This window comes from Dermacentor andersoni, chromosome 3 (genome assembly GCF_023375885.2).
Source record: "Dermacentor andersoni chromosome 3, qqDerAnde1_hic_scaffold, whole genome shotgun sequence".
Lineage (NCBI taxonomy): Eukaryota > Metazoa > Arthropoda > Arachnida > Ixodida > Ixodidae > Dermacentor > Dermacentor andersoni.
In genome coordinates this window covers 157,734,572-157,751,001 of record NC_092816.1, presented here as the reverse complement: position 1 = coordinate 157,751,001, position 16,430 = coordinate 157,734,572, and the positions used below count along the sequence as shown (strand labels likewise).

At 48.0% G+C, this 16,430-nt stretch overlaps 1 protein-coding gene across 1 annotated transcript; it reads left to right on the top strand.

Moving 5' to 3' along the window:
• Positions 1-6,539: 6,539 nt before the first annotated feature.
• On the top strand, positions 6,540-15,485 carry LOC140216574 (endothelin-converting enzyme 1-like). The gene is made up of 3 exons (XM_072286942.1): positions 6,540-7,373; positions 12,485-14,208; positions 15,092-15,485. The coding sequence occupies exons 1-3, from the start codon at positions 6,540-6,542 to the stop codon at positions 15,483-15,485; spliced, it is 2,952 nt and encodes a 983-aa protein (XP_072143043.1).
• Positions 15,486-16,430: the final 945 nt, after the last annotated feature.

Sequence of the window (16,430 nt, the reverse complement as noted above, 5' to 3'; positions counted from 1 at the left end):
CGATGGGGATGCCTCTGATGACGCCCTTCACGGTGTCGTGAGGTGCCGTGCGATATGCGCTGACCTCGTAGGGTTTGCCTTGAATAGATATTTCCTGGATTTTAGCGTACCTTGCCGCGTTGTCTTCATTCGGTGTACTTACGACCATGATGTTCTGTTGTGTGCTGGGGCAGATGGTGTCCGCAGCGCTTTCCTCGCTCGTGATCTTGGCCGCAGCGAGTATGGCCGCAGCGACGGTGGTGGTGCCGGTCTTGACGATGTCCTATCCCCCTCTGGGTCTGACAACTATCTTGGTTTCTTCTAGTGGCATGGTTGGCATGCGTGCTGCCTTGATGGCCGAGGCTCTGACCTTCTTGTAGAATTTTGACCTCGTGCTTGTTTGACTCCACCGGGTCCATCGGGCTTGCCGCTGGCGGGGGTCCGCTGGCGCAGCCTCGACATGCGTTCCCCCGCGAGCGACCATCCGGCGTCGCTGTGGTATTCCTCGGGTGATATCTCTGTTCCCTGAACTTGAACGCACATGTGATTGTCCACGATCATTGTTGTTTCAGAGGGCGCCTCCATCTCGGAGCTGACGAGTGGCAGCGCCGGGATGTACGGCAGGCCGCTGTCGGTGCGACGGTGTTGTTGGGCCTAGTGTCCGCGGAACACGCCTAAGCCTAGCAATCCTCCGCACGGCGGCAGTAGAAGCAGTCACGAAACGTGGCAAAGAAAAACGCACCTCTGGGGTCAGCTGGTATCGGTCGATACCGCTCGCCTTCACGGACACATTGGTACAAGCAAAACTTTGGTACGAGGTAATTAGCACTGCGTAATTGGCTAGCAATCACGGAGCCGATCTCTGACTAGGGACGAGCGCTTCTTCTTCGTCGTCGTCCAGCTCCTTTTCCTATGAATTTTGTCTTTTCAAATATGGGGGTGCAGTGACACTTATTACAGTGTCGGAATCAGAATCAGAATCGGTTTTTATTGAGATGATCAGAAAGATTATAAGTTGTTCATATTCAGAAGGAGGTTCCGAACTCAGACTGGAATGGGTACTCATTCACAAAGTAAAGGTAATAAAACAAAATACAGCAGTTTCAACAAATTGTTAACAGAAAAATTACAGGTTTTAGTATGAATAGCATGATTGAAGAATTACATATGCATAAATATTATGAAAGAAAGCACTGTAACACGATCTCGTTGACAACTGATAAAGTAACAGCGTAGGTGACATGACGAACACAGTATATATTGTTAACTCGAATGTATGTGGCAATGACAATGAAATGAAGGCACCCTGAAAGAATGGTTGTGAGTATGGACTAGGCATCAGTATTCGAGAGAATGTAATCTTTTAGTTGTTTCTTCAATTCGTGAATTTTAAGTGTTTTTATGTATAATGGTAGTGTGTTCCAGAAGGCGATGGATGAAAAATGGACGCTCTGTTTGCCATAATTAGTATGTATTTTGGGTAAAATGGAGTTCCTTATTTGTTGCAAACCTGGTAATATTAGTATTTAATAGAGAAGATTGTGCAATTAAGCTGTCGCATCGTGTGTAATTGATTTGACGGAACAAAAAGGTACCTAGTTTATATTTAACGAATTGTGTGACTGTAAGAATGTGATTAGTTCGTAAAAGATATCAGGCGTTGTTCTTATATGGGCTAAATATAGTTATCCTAATAGCCTGATTCTGTAGGATTTGCAATTAGTTTAAATGGGTTATGTAAGTGTTTCCCCAGCAAGTAACGCAGTAGTTAATGTGGGAATGAATAAATGAAAAGTATAATGATAGTAATATTTGATGGTCAAATATGTTTCGCGCTTTTAGAAGTACCCTAATCCCGTAGGTAGTCTTCTGTTTTAGTTTGGTTAAGTGTTCAATAAATTTATTATGTCTGTCTACTTCTATCCCAAGATAAGTACATGAAAAACTTGCAGGGATAGGACTTGCGCCCAAAAAGATTGCAGGAATGGAGTGAAGTGTTCGTTGGTGGGAAGGGAATCCAACAAATTTTATTTTCGACGGATTTATCTGTAGCTGGTTAGTATGGCACCACTCCAGCAGGCTGTGTAAATCGCCGTTAAGGTTAGATACTAAGGTTGTAATACATTTATTGGAATTCATGATAGTAGTATCATCTGCATAAAGTATACATTTCGAAGAGGACAGGCAGTTAGGCAGATCATTGACGTATAATAAAAATAAAAGCAGACCCAATACCCTGAGCGGACCCTGAGGCACGCCAATATTAGTGAACACGGTTTTAGAATGAAAGCCTGAAATGGTTACTACCTGCATTCTGTCTACGCATCAGCTATTTCTTTGGCGGTCTTGTATACCTTACCCTGATAACCAATTTCTGTTATAGCTTCGCGATTATTTGCCCTCTTTAAGAAGGAGTTAACAATTTCCAATTTCTTTTTTACGTTTTTACCGCATTCCATAATTTTTCATTCGTACCATGTTTTTTTTAGCTTTTTTCAATGTGGCAGAAAGCTGGTTAGAAAACTTCTTGTACCGAATGGCTAAATTCTTCTTAAATGGTTGTCGTTTGGTTTTCGTATAAACATTATCCTTATTGCGCATGAACGCTAAGAGCTTATCTGTTATCCATGGATTTTGAGGCGACGCGAATTTCTTTTTGCATTTCCTTGAACGGAATGACGATGAAGACATGACTTTAGCATAGAGATAAACAGTGTAAATGCTTTTTGTGGATCATTTGTAGAAAAGATGGGGGACCAGTCAGGGTTCGACATGGCTTCAAGGAATGATTGTTGGTATAATATAAACTACTTGTGCGGGATTTTTTCGGAGCCATGAGTATAGTGAAAGTTTAAAAATATAGGATAGTGATCAGTTATGTCGGTCATTATAACACCTGCCTCTGGTGAATATGCCAAATTTGATAATGCATGGTCAATTAATCTAACCTATGGACGGGGAAGAAACTCGTCCATGGTCTTCGGTGGGCTCCGTACCATTCCAGCGAAAAGTTCCTCCTTTACACCACGCATCAGTAGGCGGACTTTCTTTTCCTCGGACATTTCTGGATCGGCGTGGCGGAATAGGTGGCTCATTTCTTCTGTAGAAATCGCGGTGGTCTCATTAGGCAGCTGCACTCGGGTTTCTAGTAGTGCTTGGGCTGGTTCTCGGGGTACGACGCTTGTGAATGTCTGCAGGAAGACGTTTCGGAAAAGGTACCAGGTCGTTAAGGTGGCTTCTCGGTTCTCGAATCTCGTCCTGGTAGCGTCTTCCAATGCGAAGAAGACATGTCGCAGTTTGTCGTCGCTGTTCCAGCTGTTAAATGCCGCGGCCCTCTCATACGTCTCAAGCCAGGTTTCCGGGTCGTCGAATGTTGAACCGCGGAGCGTCGGAGGCTCCCTGGGCTGCTGCAGGGCGATGGAGGACGCTGGGGCTGCCATTGAAATTGCCTTGGCCACAATCTTCTTGGTCTTCTCAGGTAGAAGTCCGTGATCCGGGGGCAGCTGTTGAAGACGGCGGCTTGCTGGATGGTCCGGGACTACGTTGATGTTCTTATTACGGTCCGGGCTTAGATCACCGCTTGTAGGGGGCATCCGGTACATGAACGAAAAGCACCCCCACCACTTTTCACAGTAAGAAGACAGTACTGCTACTGTGTTCTTCAACGTCACCACCACGTGACAATATTGAGAGCGACAAAGAATTCACAAGTTGGCTTTGCCGCAGGTAATTTTCAGTTCGCTGCAAGAATTTTCCCGCAGGATAGCTTTGGACAGCTTCACTAAAAATTTGCGATTAGAACATTCGTGTAAAAACGTTTCAACACCTTGTGGTTTGGGGAGCGGTCGCAAGACGTCGCTATTAGTGGCGCTACTAATATTGGTGTTAGTTATCATAAATCGAAACAATTTAGGTTAACTCTAAGGGAAGCTCATTACTTTTCGAAGCGAGATCGGGATGCCTTAGAACACACACCTACAAAGCGAGATATAAGAAGGAAGAAGAAGCATGTGCTTGGTGTGGTAAAGCTATGGAAACTATAGAGCATGTTTTATTAGAATGCGAAGACGTCTACCCAGCGGTCGATTTAGGCACCACTGGCCTCCTTGAAGCCCTTGGGTTCAGCGAGAGCAGTGCAAAAGTAAACATGTCCGCAATAGGTATTAGGTGATCGGAGGATTGGTGGAGGAAAAGTAGGGAAACGACAGAAAACGGAGACGTACGAAAGCATAGTTCGCAATGGGGGGGTCAGAAAAATTGGTTGTGGAAGTTCATTGTGTTTTTTTTTTATTGTTTAACCTCGGTAGGACGTTAGGCAGTATAATAGCAAGAGCTTGGTGGCGCAACCCACCGCCCCGTTCTAAAGGGGACGCTCATAACATCCATCCATCCATCCTGCCGATAGAAATCCAGTAAACCGGCATTGCGTAACGTGCAACACGTTTACAGAGAAGCTTAAACCTTTAGCTTTGGCTTATAGGCTTCACGGAATAGCGTCTGATCGGAGACAGGCAGCAGGATAACCTAAATCCCCTTAAACTTCGCAAAGTAGTGCCACGCTTTGAGGAATGCCGCCTCCTCCTCGCGCGCTCTGGCCGAGGCCGACGCCGCGTCGCTATTGGCCTAATAGCATCATGTGGGCCCTCGCGCCGTGCATCAGCGCCATTTTTGCTCGAGAAGCGTCTACAGAGTGGCGAGGAGCGCACGTTGGCGGCGCCGTTGCTACGCGCGAGCAGTGTAGGCGGCGCCACGGTTGAGGAGGGAGCGTGAAAGAGAGGAGAAACGAAGAGGAGGGAAGGTGGAGGAGGAGAAGGTCGCTACTTTACGGCGTTTAAGGGGCTTTAAAATAAGCGCGCTTATGGCGACATCTTGTGACGCTTTGTCCAACTGCAACACCCTACCAACATTGTTGAATTAAGTGGTTATTTTCATGGAAGGAACACAAAGAGTGGACTGCACATTAACCGTTATGTCAGTGACCACTCCTTCTACCAGCACTTTAATGCAGCATCATTGATCTGTGCCATAAAACTGTTGCTAAGCTCAGCGTCACCGCGGTTAAAACCAGCGCCACAAGCTGCCGACACAAAAATAGGCTGCTGTCTAGGAGGAAGATAAAAAGAAGGTTAAAGAGACGTATACACAAATGCTAGAGTGAAAAGCACAAGTAGCGTACCTGAGCAACTCAAGCAGGCTAGATGACTATTTGTCGCCGCACCGTTTCAAACGTAATACCAATAAATCATCATTATCATCATCATCATCATCTGGCCATAGAGGTCATACTGACTGCGGAGGAAAACCTAGGTGAAGAAAAGTGGCAACCGCAAAGACGCCGTCATGTTACTACCTCTCATATTTGTAAAGCAAGAAATAATCAACATATGATGCGAAAGCAAGCATTCACGCGTAGCACATACGTATGGGCAATGTGTAAAGTTAATTCCGTATATTTTTGAGAAATATTCTATGGCTGTTTATAACATTTCAATGAAAGAAATTACGGTGCATGAAAGGATGAGTTTGCAGGCGCCTGAACTAGATCGCATCGCCGCGCTAAGAAACGCTCGACATCGTGTCGATTGCGCGTCTCTCGCCGGAATAGCAGCTCGTCGTCTACGCCTGAGCGCCCTTGTGGTTGGCGATGTCAGTGAATCAGCGCTATGGGCAGGTTTTTCTCTAGAGTTGGTTATACTAACTCCATACTGGAAGTTCTTGGTAACCTGCATGGTATGACTGGCAGTGGAAAGGTTCCTACTAATACAACAAAGGTTTACCACACAAAGGTGTGCCGACCTCGGTAAACGCGGTCATTCGCACTCAAGCGACACATTGACAAGCATGGTTGAACGCTTTCCCGTAGAGAGGGAGTGCCGTCGACTCTGCAAATCGCGCTGCCACATAGGTCACATGAAAATATCTCTTAATGCTTTGGCCTACGTAGCGATGGCGGAGAGCAAGCTCTCAGCATGAAATAATAATAATAATAATAATAATAGAGGCCAAGGAAAACACTGAGAGTAGAGAAGCCTCTGAGGCCTTGCTCCAGAGCGAGGCTGAAGACGACCAGCGCCGAGATATCCGCCTGGCCATTGAGGCCGTGAAGACTCACCGCCCTCAACCCGCGGGGTCTGCTTCTTCCTCCCCCCTACCTATGTATAGGTTAAGAGGTGGGCACCCCAGCTCGGTGGAATGATAAAGTTATCAATCAATGAATCACTCAGCATAAAATCGATATTGAAATCAAACTTATGATCACGACGAATGTTTACGCGTTTCTTGCATTTCCTCTAAAGAATATTAATTTCATTCGCATTAAGTTCCCGCAATTACTGAGCAGAATTTTTTTCAGTTACACTGATATCATCTTCGTCTCAATCGGTCATCTATTGCACGCGCCGTTTCAGCTACGTGGCTGCAATAGAAGAAGAAGACTTCACTCAAAGAGCGCACTCCCACAATCTGCTAGAGCAAGAATACGCAAGAAAACTATGCTTCCTCGCACCACCGAAGAAAGGAGCAAGAAGCTGCGCACTTCTCGAACGCAGTCATCGGCTTCGATGACAAGCGACATATCTCGTTCCTCGAGTTCCTCGCGCAAGATCAAAGCGAAACGGAAGATCCCCCGCGGTGACATTCAAGATGGGACTGAGACTTTCCCCCAGGAATCGGTTCCACTCGCAGGCACGACCACCACCGCGGCTAACCCGGCAGCAGTCGCTGCCACGAGCGAACCTACGAAAGGCAAGGGAAGGTTATCGTCCTTCGGTGACGAGCAGCGGAAAGCGTCTGACGCAGCTGCACATCGTGACGGTTCCACCAACGGCGGTCCGCCAGATCCCACTGCCACCGCGTCACCGGCACCGTCTTTCTCGAAACAACCCGTGAAGACCCATGGCCTGCCACCAGGGTTGCCTGCCGTCCAAGGTGACCGCCATTTGCTTGCACGAGAGCGCGACTCGTCGCAGCTCGAGTCTTCATCGCAGCCCGCTGCCGCCGCCGCTGCCGAGAGTACTCCCCACGCCTCGCATCGGACTTGGGTCAAGGAACAAGACGGCAGTTCTTCGCAGCTACTTTCTGCACAGTCCACTAGATCTCCACTGCATCAGGCCAGCGACGCGAATATGACGGAGTGCCGTCCGAAATTACCTGACACCGTCAGCAAGGCGACAATGTCTGTCGCTGCGCCTTCAAGTACTAGCCCAGGCGCCACCGCCAAGCTGGTCGCTCCTGACACGGCGGAGCACGGAGAGTATTCTAAATCACGTTGCTCGCGAAGCTTGTCGGGGCCACGTGATCCCAGGCTTGAGCCCCGAGCTTCCCTCTCGTCTGTCCTTCACCTGCTGAAAGAACAGCAGCCCAGGGGGTTTTCGTCCAAGGGTTTCGATTGCGACGTGAGTAGCCTCTCTTGGTTCAGTCGTACTAACGTGGCCGTTTCTGTTTCTCAGCGTGAATGCCACTACACGCGCGCGATACTAAATACGATGATAGTTACAGGGTAGTGAGAAAGCGTAGCCGTTATAAAGGAAACACAAGAGTGCAAGTCACTGCGTGCCGGGAAATTGACGCGCGAGAAACCTTTACGGGTGCCGAAACTCAACCGCGTGAAACAGATCACCGTTAAAGTCTTGCTAGAAGGATGCAAGAAAGGCCCTCTCTTAAGTCACTCAAACCGAATATATTGCTATAAAGTAAACTGTCTTTATAAACGCCATCCTTAATAAGGAATGAAATTATATATCCTCTTCCCATTATTTACCTTTATTTAGCCAGAAGAGCTGCCGGTACTAGTAATTAACGCAAGCACGTACCCTTCGGCTCTTGTATTCGAGAGTTGACAACGTGATGAATATAGTGTGGTATAGTGAATTCAGTGTCACTTCCGGTATCCACCGACTACAACGCCCGAAGCGGCAATGGAGCTACAGGAAAACGCTGCTGGCGCACCTGGTCCCTGTCCTGTGCATGCCCGCTCAGCTTGCAATAAAGAGGAGTTCTAAATTAAATTATGGAGTTCTTACGTGTCAAAACCACTTCCTGATTGTGAGGCACGCCGTAGCGGAGGACTCCGGAAATTTCGACCGCCTGGGGTTCTTTAACGTGCACCTAAATCTAAGCACACGGGTGTTTTCGCATTTCGCCTCCATCGAAATGCGGCCGCACTGGGCGGGATTCGATCCCGTGACCTCGTGCTCGGCAGCCCAACACCGTAGCCACTGAGCAACCACGGCGGGTAACAAGGAGTTGAACTTCGTTCTTTAGAGCCTGCACTCGCTAGTATGCTCCTCCGGAGCGTCTCGACTGCGCATGCCGAATACGACACAACATTTAGCAGCCGTAAATAAGACGCAAACACGCATAAATATTCATCCGTTTGTGCGTGGGCGTGGGTGTGCACGCACGTGTGTTTGTGTGTATGTGTGTGTGTGCGTGTGCGTGTGCGCGCGTGTGTGTGTGTGTGTGTGTGTGTGTGTGTGTGTGTGTGTGTGTGTGTGTGTGTGTGTGTGTGTGTGTGTGTGTGTGTGTGTGTGTGTGTATGCGTGCGTGTTTATCTTGTTGTCTTTTGCACGATCATTGAGCGGTCTGCCTTACGCACTCGCGGAAAGGTTGGCGTTACCATACTTTGCTTCCACTCTGTATGTTTTTAATGCGAAGGATTCTTCGCCAACCGCACCAACTCATGAACACACCCCAGATATTGTGTTCATGGGAGGTTAATTTGGGCAAATCGAGTTTGATGTACTGCGGAGCGCAGAGAAAGAGGCAGGTGTCCGCAATGATCGAGCAGCTAGGCGAGCCCAGTTTATTTCTAACCCTCAGCATATGCCCGAGCTGCATTATAAGCGCCTGCTCGAATTCTTCGAGAGAGTCACAGAGCCGGTCGAGGCGTGCCTTCTCAGGGCCACTGCCATAGTCAGGTACCCGCGACATGCTTCGCAAAACTTTGATTCCCACAGTACATAGTATCTGCGTAATGTTTTGCTCTTCTTTTATTACCGTAGCGGACATCTGCGAAACTATCGTAATCGTCTGTCCATTGTGTCACACGTTAATGTGAAAATGTGTTACTGATATCTTTCATCGCCTGATTAACGTTGGAATACGGGGGCATGTCCCTCTTGGCATTTCTATTATAGCCGTAAGTTCTTCTGTTGACTAGATTTATATTCCAACCACAATGTGCCAGCGGAGCCTACATTGGTTTATATTACGCGCGCACTAGATGCGGGCGCGCAAGTATCCAAACAACAATTTGGCTTATAAGATATGCAGCCTTATGTGCAACCTACTCACGCAGTCTTTAGGAGGGATTTACCGATTTTATCAATCATATCTGGGTGAATACAAGGTTTAGTTTATTGTGACCCTAATAATCATGGCCTCAAACCCCGAGCTGCAAAATCTCTAGCGTCACACACCGGCGTCCTACAGCCACAAGGCACAAGACGCCCGCCGGACATTTGACCTCGTCACGATGTCGGCTGACGCTAGACAGGCTAAAAGGAAGCACGCGTCAGACAAGTAGGCAAACTCTAGTACGTGGGACATAGGCATACAAGGAAATTGCGCCCCTCTAATTGGTCCTTTACGTTTCTAGTTTGCCGAGTATAAATGAGAATGCACCCCCAAATCAGTGGCCGTTGCTCGCCTTCTGATTGCAGTTGAATGCCTCAACTGAGGCCACAAGCAGGCAGTGGGCTCCTGACGCTATAGTTGGCATGGCATGACAGCGTATGGCGCCTATGTACCAAAGTGCGGCATTCCTACCTCAATAAAAGTATCCTCCTGCACTAAGCTCTACGCAGATCCTGCTACACCAACAAAGTGACGAGATAGCTTAGGCCTTGTGCAGACAGAGCTCTTTAACTGGAGCATTTCTCGACCGGCAAGTATATCAATATACAGAAGTGCTTGTGCATAATGTTTGAATTGATGTAACGAAAAAAAAATCAGATTTTCAGCTTTAAGCATTTTTTGCCTCCGACATCAATGAGCGCTGAGCGTTTAAGACCTCTAAGTAAGCAAAGAAAGCCCAGTTAGTTTTTTTTTGTTTTAGTTCACATTTAATGTCGCCCCATTGACGTGTTTCTTCACTTAGCTGGTTAAACCACTGGGGTTGCCTTTTACTAAATGCAGATTTTTCTTTTTTTAATTTATAGACATCTGTTTTTCTTTCTCTCTCTCTCTCTCTGCAAGGAATTCGCATCTGGTAATGCAAATATTAATTCACTAAAAGGAGGAGAGACCACTAGTCATTGTTCAAGATCATAGAGTGCTACATTGGACGAAGACAAACTGAAGGGTACACAAGGTCAAGCGCCGACTTTAAACCTGGGAATCCGGATTTCATAATGCAAACAAATAAGGAAGGGATCCGAAAGAAGTGCTGCACAGATCCAAAACTAGATAAAACATTGCATTCTGTTTGCCCAGATTTTATTCGCACGCTGTCTCCGAAACGACAGCTCTTTCAGAGATAAATTACTACATGGTTTGCTTGCAGATGGTTTGCCTTCCCGCGCAATATGGGCTGCTTTAATGATACCACAACTGAGTTGATCATGATGCTCGCTTATAAGATTCATTTGTTTAAACAAAGATGAGCAAGGAAAAACGTGAAATCAATGGATAACACCTATTTACCATCGTACAAATGGTAATTTTGCTCGCCCAGGCAGTGATCTATATTTTTATACACATTCCCATGCGGCCTTACACGTAACAGCTACAACAGCGAAATGGGGCCTAATGTCCAAGTTGCCTTGCACAATTTGAGTAACGAAGCCGATGGCGGATAGAGCTTGATACGGTTTTAACGCGACAGCGCTAAGGAGCTCGTGTCGCAGAAAATCCGGTGTCGGCAGCGTCGGTGGCGTTGGCCATGAGTGAAAAATCTCGGAAGGCAATTCATAAACAAAAACAACTTGCAAGATGGTCTGGGTGGGAATCGAACCAGGGTCTCAGGAGTGTACACGGAGACGCTACCACTCAGCCATGAGTTCCATGGTTCAAAGAGGGACAAAAGCACTTCTAGTGAATGCGGTGTTGCCTTAGAAACTTGCCGTACAAGTGCGCCATCTGCCCGACAGATGGCGCGCCACTCGCCCACTTCTCCCCTTCGTCTCGTTTGAGCGCATTGGGGCCGTGCGGGGACCTGTTCGAGGATGCCCCAATAAGCTTTCGTTTGATAAGATTTCTCGCTCTCTCCCCTTCCAACTTCCAGCATGCGTCACGCGAACCCTCATGTTTATTTCTTTTGTAATCTAACAAGTTTTTCTCGAGATATATGAAAAGTTTCTGCACTCATGCACGAGTACCTCCCTCCTTTATTTAGCAAGGAATACGACGCATGTGAAGAATCACGGGTACTTGGTCATTCTCTCGCGCTTCGCTTTCAACTTTATTTGCGTTTTGTTTCCCAGCAACGGCTCTTTCTTATCCTGTGCGTAGCTTGTGCTGCACAATTAAACGGAATTTGGGGTTATTTTGCCGCTTCGATGCGACAAAGCTGCGCGCTAAAACTACAAGCTCCAAGATGATTGCTCGAATGGCGCCTTCATTTCCGCGCTGACAACTAACATAGAACCCGGCCACGGCGGCTGCATTTCGATGGCGTCGAAATGGGAAAACGCCCGTGTACTTAGATTTAGGTGCACGCTAAAGAACCCCAGGTGGTCGAAATTTCCGAAGTCCCCCACTACGGCATGCCTCATAATCAGAAAGTGGTTTTGGAACGTACAACCAAATAATTATTAATATTAAGTAACATAGATCAAGGATCACCGACCCAAACAGTCACCTGCAGCTGTACTGTGAAACTTAGGGTAAAAACACATCTACGGGCATTGAGTAATCGCCCCAGATTGCCAGAAGAAGGATGTAGATATTTTTAAAAATCTAGTTTTTTTCCCTCGCCGTACAACGAAATCGCAATGCCTATGCCATCGGGGGACACAGTGCAACTGTGACTTTATATAACTATGCATGGCGTAACTTATTTCTGGTATGTCTCGCCATGTCGGTTTCATATGCCTTGTAGGTGCTTCTCCTAATGTAGACAGCTGTATCTAGAATTGAAGTCTCGGGTTTTACACGCTAAAACCAAGATTCGATTAAGGACCACGTGAAGTGGGGACTCGATAATCACTTAGACCTCCAGGGAATCTCTAACGTGCTCCCAAAGCACGGGACACGCACGTTTTTGCATTTCGCCTCCATCGAAATGTGGCCGCAACGCCGCGATTCGATCCCACGACCTAGTCTTAAGCAGCGCGACATTATATCCGCTAAGCTACCGCGGTGGCTAATACAGAGCGTTCAAGATCAGGTTTCGAAGTGTTATTGCACTACTGTGAAGCAAGACTATATAGGACCAGTCATACACACCTAGTGACGATGAATTTTAACACGAATAACAGAACAGCCATGGAGGTTTTTCTTGTTCAGTAAATAGACTACCCAGATGAACTACTGTTACTTCTCTTTTCTATTGTTCTCGCTGCAGGCAAGGCGTGTTTCTGGTCTCGTGGTCACGGTAGCAGGGGTGCCGATAACCAAACGACAAGTCGTAGTTACCACCATCTTCGTATTTTTCATCACAGTCGCGTCAATTATCGTTGCGATCATGTTCATGCGAAAAAACCGGTCTGTGCCTTCCGAGCCGCTGTGCGAGACTGAAGACTGTTTCCGTCACAGCTATCGTCTTTTCGGCAATTTAAACCGCAGTATCGATCCGTGCGAGAGCTTCAGCGCCTACGTCTGCTCTGCGTGGTCGCCTCCCCAGGGCTACCTCGAACACTCCAACTCGGCCATGGATGACGTACGCAAGTCGTGGTTCCCAAGATTCAATGACGTGCTACGTCAGGGGTCGAAGATAATTCGCGCCGGCCTCAAGCCACTAGCCATGTACTCGTCTTGCATGGGCGACCGCTCAGAGTACGGCTCTAACGTGGAGATATTCTGGAACTTTTTCAACGAATGCAGGCTAACTTGGCCGGAACAATCAGAGCCAGGTAGTGCCTCTGCTCTCGAAGTACTGATGACGCTGGCGCTGAAGTGGCAGGTCCCGCTCTTTTTTCAAGTGAGGGCACTGCGCTTAGAATCTGCGCCAAACTGGCGAATCACTATGAATCCTGGTTCCCTTATACCCCTGATGTACCAACATCACCTCACGGTTAAACATTCAGGGGGATACGATAAGTACTGGGCCACGTTCCACTTCGTCTTGAGGGGCAAGCACGACGGTTCTGCGGTAAACAAGACACTCATAGACTCAGCACTAACGATGGAAGGTGATGTCTATAGAAGACTCCTGACAAACATGCGGCCAGCCGTCGTGCATCCAGTGCTGGCGACAATCGCCGACATCGGAGCGCACACGCCGTCGGTGGACTCCGAGCAGTGGCTTCACGCCTTCAGGCAGTCCAAACTAGAGCCTGACGTGGAACATAGTGACCAGGTTCTCTTAAGCGACGCGGGCTTTTTTCGGGCATTCGCAGACGTGATGGCATCGTACAAAGACCCCGAACTGTTGTCTCTGATAGCCTGGTCTTTCGTGCAGCTGTTTTCTCCCGCGGTGGACTACAGGCTCCTGGAGAACCGCTACGACCAGGGCGTCACGATATATCGGCCGTACTTTTGCGAGCGATTCGTGGAGACCCCTTACCGCTTCCTGGTGATAGCGCTCGGCTCTGTAGCGCTCTTCTCGCGAGAGGAGCGTTCGACCGTCAGCGCCTGCTTCGACAGCCTCGTCTCGGCCGCAGTGGACATGGTGAACGCTTCGGAATGGCTGGACACCGAGAGCCGGCAGCTCGCCGCCGAGAAGCTGTCATCCACGCGCCTCAAGCTGTGGCCCCCAGCGAAGTACCTGGAAAGCGATGCGCTCGACAGCTTGTACAAAGATTTTCCCAGCGCCGAGTCGTCCTTCGCGGAGTACTGGGTCAAGTCCAGCCGCTGCGCCGCTGACATCTACCGTCCGCGCCCCGGCATCGATATCTTGGGCTATACAGTGAACTACGCATTGCCGTATCTAATCTACGACGCGGCAAGCAACTCAGTGAAGGTGGCCGTCGGCGCTGTGACCAAGCCTCTTTACTACGCTGGCGGCACAAAAGCAATGTTGTACGGCGGGCTGGGTTTTTCTATGGCACTGCAACTGGTCGCCTCCTTGGACAGTCAAGGGATCAGATGGCATCCCAGCGGCACGTTCGGCGACTCCTTTCTATCGCAGTGAGTGCGCTGAAAAAATTTAAGGCCACTTTTTCGGTCTATTCGTGATGGCAACTATGTAGCCTGATAGCACGCTCTGGTTATATATGACAAATTATTTACTTTCACACTAGCTTCAGCCACTTGTGTGACAGAATCGATGAGTTCGAGTTGCACAACATTTTTCTCTTGCAATGTTGTGCACCGCACTAGTGAAAACTTTATTCTCATGTAGTGTTTATGTTTATGCACTACGCTGTTCGCAAGTTATACCACAATCCAAACATTTCATCCATAAGCACAATGTAAGCTTCCGGCTGTGCGATGGCACCAGAACTAAAACGAGGTTTGATGAAGAAAAAGCTTAAAAAACATGGTGACGTGAGAACCAAAATCAAGTTTATTAAGTTCATAGAAAAAAAAAAACTTACAGATAAATACACAAAAGGACGTCTCAGAGCGCTAGGCTGTTAAAAGACTTAAAAGGCTTTTTAGCTGGCAGCGCGCTAGCGGAGACAAAAAGAGAGAAAGCCAGGTATCGGCGAGATAACTGCGCTTATAGGTGAAGGATTCGAAAAAAAATTTGCGTAATGAGATTTGTGCGACGACGCACTATAATAGTTAGGTCATTTTATGATTACTTAGAAAAGTGTTGCATGGCCCCTCTAATCTAAGATTTGCAGTGTTGCCTGGGCTTAAATGTGTCTTAGTGTGCTTACCTTTGAACGAACCGTGAATCAGCAAGCATAAAGCAAGCAATCCGTTAAACTCAAGACAATATCAAAATCTTTGTGGTGACAGGGGCCATACTATTTCATGTGAGCGTTCCGTCCGGTGACAGCGTTCTGTCCACCAACGAATTCTTGTCCGTGACCGTGACGTTGACCCCTCGATTCACTTTCAGCGATTCGGCGAAGGGTTTCGCAGAACGGGACGGCTGCCTGGCCAAGAGCCAGAGGTACGTCGGTGTAAACGCCGAGCACAACCAGAGCGGAACCGGAAAAATCGCCAGCGTCTTCCCCGAGATCCCCGCTGTCGAGGTGGCCTATGCGGCTTACCGCCACTCGTTGATCGATGGTGGCGACGAAGTGCCGCGGGGCATTCCTGGTGGTCTCTCGGGCGACCAGGTGTTCTTTATGACCTTGTGCTACATGACGTGCACGTTGCCCGGAGCCGTCGGTCCGCAAACTGTGGACTGCAACAAGGCCGTGCGCAGTTCGGAGGCCTTTGCTCGGGCATTCCGCTGCCCCCTGGGGTCGCCGATGAACCCAAGGAGGAAGTGCACCTTTTTCACCTGAACTAGGGACGTGCGCGCGAGTGAAGCGGCTAGGCGGTCGCGTCCTGCTCGTGTACACGTATTTAATACTCATCGTGCACACAATCAAGATTGAAACCGGATAGGGTTTTCTGTATAGTCGCTGAGTCCTTTGCGAGGGCAACAATTACGCTGATAGTGTTTCCGGGCCATTGGTCGTCGCTGGGAAACATTAGTACATGTCTTGGAGCTTTTTTGTGTAGTTGAAGCTATTGTGTCGCTTTCTTTTGTGCCTTGAATAAGCGATCCTTTATTTTATCGCTACCTGCCTTGTTTGTGTTCTGTTCATGACTGTACACAACGCATGCCTTTTGGTATTGCAAGCATTGAGAACTGGTCCCATATGTGATTTCGCGTCCTCGCTTGCGAAGTACTTTTGTTTTTTTATTTATGTGTAATCAGGTCACTGTGCTTTTCCGAAGTCTTGCTGAGCAGGACGTAATGTTTTTTGTCTTTTCTGCGGTCCTCACGTGAGTTCAATGTTACTGTTTCACGCCAATATCGCTCATGTGTGCATGCGTAAACACGTTTAATTGCCTGGTGACAGAGGCCCTGACAGACAGACCTTCGTGCACTGTCATAAACGCACTGCTGGTGTCCGCTGAGTGGTGCTTTGTATGTGCTGAAGTTTTCTGAACCGAAGCATCACGTTCAATATACCTTGTTAAGAGCACTGATTCTCACCCTAATATGCAATGCTTGCTGAGAAGAGTTATGCAGAGGGAACTGTCGCAAAATAAGATCGGAGACAGTGGCTCACGCATTGACTATTTGCCTGCTTTCTTTTGAGTGGATACGCATGCTCAGTGTTTGTGGATCAAATCGCTTGCCACGCCCTCCTTGTCTTTTATTCTCAAGGTGGCGGTTGCAAAGATTGGATACCGGGGGAACGCTGCAATTTCAAATCCTTCCAGAACTGTGCATGCCT